General features: G+C 55.5%; 1 protein-coding gene across 1 annotated transcript in view; it reads left to right on the forward strand.

Moving 5' to 3' along the window:
- Positions 1–663: 663 nt before the first annotated feature.
- TRANK1 (tetratricopeptide repeat and ankyrin repeat containing 1) overlaps positions 664–1,136 on the forward strand; it is a 111,589-nt gene continuing 111,116 nt past the window's right edge. Inside the window, exons 1-2 of the mRNA XM_006890659.1 lie at positions 664–722; positions 933–1,119. Of these exons, the coding sequence (XP_006890721.1) occupies positions 664–722; positions 933–1,119 (246 nt within the window). The remainder of the gene's footprint in view (positions 723–932; positions 1,120–1,136) is intronic.

A 1,136-nucleotide genomic window follows, 5' to 3' on the forward strand; every position in this document is an offset into this window, starting at 1 on the left:
CTCTGACCTTCCCATTTTTTTTTAGACAATTATGCTTTTTAGTTCCAGTTCTAATGATTCAAAACCCATTCTCTTTTCTCCCTTTTGTTTGTAAGAAGAGCCATCTTTACTCTGAATCTGGACATCGCCATCCAGACGAGGTCTGCCTCAATAAACTCGTTTTGTGTTTTTAAAGCCGACTCTGTAGGACTACACACCCACAACAAATGGGAAGAAGATTCCAGAAGCAAGAGGAACGGAGGAGTTCTCCACCTGGAGTGACCAGTGGCGAGAAGGATACGTGATTTCACGTATGAGGCGTGTCTGAGTGTTACCAATCTTTGTTTTTCAGAAATTCGGACTGTTCCTAGTGTTTTCTAGCCTCTGGGCATTGAGGGCGGGCCTGGGCTCCCCTTAAGGTATTGCGCACCAGCAGGAGGCGGTCTACACGGCGTGTCTACACTACGTGGTGTCTACACCGAAGCCTTACCCTGAGTTCTAAAAAGCGATTCTTGTTCCTGAGAAGTGACAGGAGTGTGCAGGGGACGAAGCCAGGACCCTGGGGGGGTCGTGGACCCTGGGACTTAGGGGATTCTGCGTCCTATCCATCCTTCCTTTCCAGGAGCGAGGCCCTAGGGCGCAACAATCTCCCAGGGGTGAGCACTTTGCACGACCCCCGGCGCCATGAGCAAAGCCCGAGGCGACAAGTTGGGGGTCTCCCTCCACGTGAAGGGCGCTTCACGGTGAGTACTGGACGGTCACCGATGGTGATGGCCGTGGGGGACGGAGGTGGGCCCTCTTTGTTGCCGGGTGGAGGCGGGGAAGCAAACCCAGGGCTGTTAACCCTTTTTATTTTTTTTCTTCCAACTTCCCCCACCCCCTTCCCATAACTGCCGTGGACACCGCGTCACGCAAGCGGAATTCGCGGCTGACCGAAACTCTGAAACTTGCAGCTGCAGCGGGAGCGTGTATTACGTGCTCCGGTGTGTCGGTGGCCGCGGGTTCGAAGCCCTGGGTTTGCACACGCTGACCCCAGAGGCGGCCCCTCTGGAGCCCTCACGTGTGTTGCGAGCCATCGAGGCGGTGACAAACACCCCCTCCCAGCCCGGGCGGCGCGCACGTGACGGTTTTCGGGCTCCCGTAACTACGTGGAAACT

This window comes from Elephantulus edwardii, unplaced genomic scaffold, assembly GCF_000299155.1.
Source record: "Elephantulus edwardii isolate Elephantulus edwardi_28Jun2011 unplaced genomic scaffold, EleEdw1.0 scaffold00091, whole genome shotgun sequence".
Classification (NCBI taxonomy): domain Eukaryota; kingdom Metazoa; phylum Chordata; class Mammalia; order Macroscelidea; family Macroscelididae; genus Elephantulus; species Elephantulus edwardii.